A 4,367-nucleotide genomic window follows, 5' to 3' on the forward strand; every position below is an offset into this window, starting at 1 on the left:
AGGGGGCGCCGCAGCGCCGCGGCTGAGCCCGCGCGGGGCGCCCGGGCGCGGCCCCGGCCCCCGCCCGCCCCCGCCCGCCCCGGCCCCTGCGCGGGGGTCCCCGCCGCCCCCCGCGGCCTAACGCTGTGCGGGGGACCGGGCCGAAAGGCGGAGCGGCCCCGGCGGGGCGGGGGAGGCGCGGAGCGGCGCGGGGCACCGCGGATGGGGCGGCCGGGGCGGCGCGCGTGGAGCGGGGCCGCGAGCGGCTCCCCCCCCCCCGCCGCTGCGCGCCCTCCCTCCCCTCCTTCCTTTGTCGTCAAGTGCGTTTTAGCAACAAGAGAGTGGAAGTAAACTTAGGCTTTGTGCGGCCCGCGTAGTGACAACGCCAGACACGGAACTGCCGCCGGGCCGCGCTCCCCCCGCGCTGCGCGCCCACCCAGCGCCGCCCGCGCCCGCACAATGGGCGCGGGGCAACGTCACGCCGCCGGCTCCGCGCGCCGGCCCCCTCCCCAGCCCCTGCGGGGGGCGGGGGGCTGCCCCGCTTTGTGCCGTGCGGGGATGGCGTTTGGGGGACCCGCGTTTGCACTGCACAGCCCTTCCCCCCGCGGGCCGGAGGGAAGTGCTTGGCGCTGCGCGCCGCGGCGGGCGCGGGGCAGGGCCCGGGGGGCGGCCGGGAGACGGGCACGGCCTCTCCGGGCTCTGCGGCGCGAACTCGGCTCCCCGGCGGCGGCAGGCAGCGGGGCGGCCCGGGAGAGGCGCGGCGCGGCGCGGCGCGGCGCGGGAGGCGGCTGGGGGCTCCGCTTCCACGGGGACCCCACGCCCGCGGCCGCCCGGGCTCGGCGCGCTGGGCCGGGCTGGACGGGGCGATCGCTGCACACGCAGCGGCCCCTCCGTCCCGAGGGACACTGGCAGAGGGGCGTGGGGGCCGGGGGGAAGCCGTTCCCGCTCCGCTCCCCCCGTGGCTTCTCCCAGCCCCAAGTCAGCACCAACTTAGGAAAAAAAAAAAAAAACCAAACAACAAAACCACACACAACAAAAAACACCCGAAAAAACACCCCACGTAGCAACAATGCTGTTTATCCACTTCCTCCAAAAGGCGTGTGTGACCTGTTGCTGGAAGGGGGGATACAAAGGCTTCCCAGTGGCTGCCTGGGCCGCCCCCGGGCCCGCCTCCCCCGCCGAGCCGTCCCGGCGGCTCCCAGCCCCCGCCCCGTTTCATGCAAAACCAGGGGTAGAGACTTGTCCTCAGTGGCGGAGCCGCCGCGCGCTGATTGGCCGGGGCGAACACATTTATTCCCTGACAAGCCCCCATCACATGGATGGTTGTCTATTAACTTGTTCAAAAAAGTATCAGGAGTTGTCAAGGCAGAGAGAGAGAGTGTGTGTGTTTGCAAAAGGGGGTAAAGTAGTTTGCTGGCTCTTTAAGACTGAGGTGGAGAGAGAGAGAGCGACCGCGGCAGGCAGAGAAAAGGGAAAAAGGAGGAAGAAGTTTTTTAAAATCGAGGCTCCGGCGGTAATAATAGCAGTTATTAGCATTATTAATCCATCAGCGAAGAGGAAGATCCTGATCTTGATCCAAGTGTGGTTTTGGGGAGTCCCCCTCCCCCCTTTCCTACCCCTCCCTAGGAAAAAAAAAAAAAAAAAAAAAGTCCGGCTTGCGACTTCGCTGCGGCTGCTCCTCGCTTCTCTGCTCAAGGCTGGTTCCAGGCAAAAGTAGTTTGAATGTACAACATGATGGAAACCGAGCTGAAGCCTCCCGCCCCCCAGCAAACTTCGGGGGGAGGCACAGGCAACTCCAACTCGGCCGCCAACAACCAGAAGAACAGCCCGGACCGGGTCAAGCGCCCGATGAACGCGTTCATGGTGTGGTCCCGCGGCCAGCGGCGGAAAATGGCCCAGGAGAACCCGAAGATGCACAACTCCGAGATCAGCAAGCGGCTCGGGGCGGAGTGGAAACTTTTATCCGAGGCGGAAAAGAGACCCTTCATTGACGAAGCCAAGCGGCTCAGAGCTCTGCACATGAAGGAGCACCCGGATTATAAATACCGACCCCGGAGGAAAACCAAGACCCTCATGAAGAAGGATAAGTACACGTTGCCAGGGGGCTTACTGGCGCCGGGCACCAATACCATGACGACTGGGGTAGGGGTTGGGGCCACCTTGGGAGCTGGGGTGAACCAGAGGATGGACAGTTACGCGCACATGAACGGCTGGACCAACGGAGGCTATGGGATGATGCAAGAGCAGCTCGGCTACCCGCAGCACCCGGGCTTGAACGCGCACAACGCGGCGCAGATGCAGCCCATGCACCGCTACGACGTGAGCGCCCTGCAGTACAACTCCATGACCAGCTCGCAGACTTACATGAACGGATCGCCTACCTACAGCATGTCTTACTCCCAGCAAGGGACCCCGGGCATGGCCCTGGGCTCCATGGGCTCGGTGGTCAAGACGGAATCCAGCTCCAGTCCCCCCGTAGTCACTTCCTCGTCTCATTCAAGGGCTCCTTGCCAAGCTGGGGACCTTCGGGACATGATCAGCATGTATCTACCAGGTGCTGAAGTACCAGAACCAGCTGCCCCAAGCAGACTTCATATGTCCCAACACTACCAGAGTGCACCTGTTCCTGGCACAGCCATTAATGGCACACTCCCTCTATCACATATGTAAGACAAAGGGGCCGGGGGGCGGGGGGGAGGGGGGGGGAAGGAAAACTAAACAAAACAAACAAACAAGAAAAAAAACTTTTATTAGAAATTCTGGACTTTTTTTTTTTTTTTGGACTATTTTTGTACAGAGAAAACTCGGGGCGGCGGGGGAGGCGGGAGGGGGGGCAGAAATTAAACCGACAAGGAACTTGTATAGATCTCGGAGGGGAAGCAACTACACAAAACTTTTAAAAAGTTCTAGTGAAAACGGTAGGAACTTTGCAGAAAGTTTGCAAAAGTCTTTACCAATAATATTTAGAGCTAGACTCAAAGAGCGAAGAGGAAAATGTTTTAATATTTGCAGGCAACTTTTGTACAGTATTTATCAAAAGAAACATGGCAATCAGAATGCCCATTGGTAATATAGAGAGAAGGAAAAAAAAAAAAACCCACAAACTCGCGAATTTGCCAATTATTTTTTAAAAATAGAGTCTACTTGGAGCATTGTGGCTTTGGCACCTGAATTTATTAGCAGCTGTGAGAGGAGAGGAAATTATTTTACAGCATTTGGACATTTAAATTGTTTTAGAAATTGTACAAAAGACAAAAAAGGTAGGATGAGTACTGGCGAACCATGGGCTTGGTTTGCTGTAAAAGGGCAAACGTTTAGATTGTACTAAATTTTTATTTTTTTTTTTTTTTTACTTCTTGTTAAAAAGCAAAAATTGCCATGCAGGTTCACACGCCGTTTGTTAATTTATAATAACTTTTTGTTTCCAGACTTCATCCTGTTCAAAGAAAAGGAAAAAAAAAAAAAAAAAAAAGAGAGAGAGAGAAAATACCAACCTGAAATTACTGTGTTTGAAATATTTTCTTATGGTTTGTAATATTTCTGTAAATTTATTGTGATGATATTTTAAGTTCTTTTTTTTTTTTTTCCTCATTTTCCGTAGTTGTATTTTAAAGATTCGGCTCTGTATTATTTGCAATCAGTCTGCCGACAGTCCATGTATATATTTGAACTAATACCATCCTTATAACAGGTACATATTCAAGTTAAGTTTTTACTCCATTATGCACAGTTTGAGATAAATAAATTTTTGACATATGGACACTGAAGTTCCGCTTGAGTCTTGGATTTATTTTTGTAACGCAAGATGTTTTTTCAATAATTCATGCAGTAGAAGGTGTCATCGTAGCCAGCCGAGTACGATAAATAATGCAGCAATATATGTAACGCATGAATATTTTTATCCGTACGGAGAGCGAGCGAGCAAGGACGGTAGCTTTAACGGAGCGACTGCCTGCGCCTCCTTCGGGGGGACGGGAGCGCGGGCTGAGAGGCCCGTTTCCCAATTCCCTTCCCTCCCGAGGACGCGGGGTGCGGGGGGGTGCGGGGGCTCGGACCTGGCCGCTGTTGACCACTTGTTGCCGCCGGCGGGGCCGCGCCGGGGGCTGGCGGGGCGCGGGAGCGGGAGCGGGAGCCCGGCCGGGGCGGCCGCGGGCGGGCGCCTTGTTTGCACCTACAGATCCTTTACCTCCCTGTGCCCCCGGCCGTGCCCCCTCCCTCGGGGGATGCGGGAGCGGGGCCGGCTCTCCGCGGCTGGGAGCCCCGAGGCTGCCGGGCTGCCGGCCTGGCGGCTGCGGCTGCGGCGCGGGCAGGGGCCGAGCGCTCCCCGCTCCCTTTGTTCGGCACTTCCCAAACTTTTCCTCTCCCGGCTCCTGGGCAGCGCAGGAGGA

The 4,367-nt window shown here is 57.3% G+C and overlaps 1 protein-coding gene across 1 annotated transcript; it reads left to right on the top strand.

The window, feature by feature from the left end:
* The first annotated feature begins 1,701 nt into the window (after window positions 1-1,701).
* On the top strand, window positions 1,702-2,649 carry SOX2 (SRY-box transcription factor 2). The gene has a single exon (XM_009488202.2). It carries the CDS (start codon window positions 1,702-1,704, stop codon window positions 2,647-2,649), a length of 948 nt encoding a protein of 315 aa, XP_009486477.2.
* Window positions 2,650-4,367: the final 1,718 nt, after the last annotated feature.

This window comes from Pelecanus crispus, chromosome 9 (genome assembly GCF_030463565.1).
Source record: "Pelecanus crispus isolate bPelCri1 chromosome 9, bPelCri1.pri, whole genome shotgun sequence".
Taxonomy (NCBI): domain Eukaryota; kingdom Metazoa; phylum Chordata; class Aves; order Pelecaniformes; family Pelecanidae; genus Pelecanus; species Pelecanus crispus.

What these genes read in the sequence shown, in the direction of transcription:
- SOX2 (XM_009488202.2), top strand. Translation starts at nt 1,702, where the DNA reads ATGTACAACATGATGGAAACCGAGCTGAAGCCTCCCGCCCCCCAGCAA.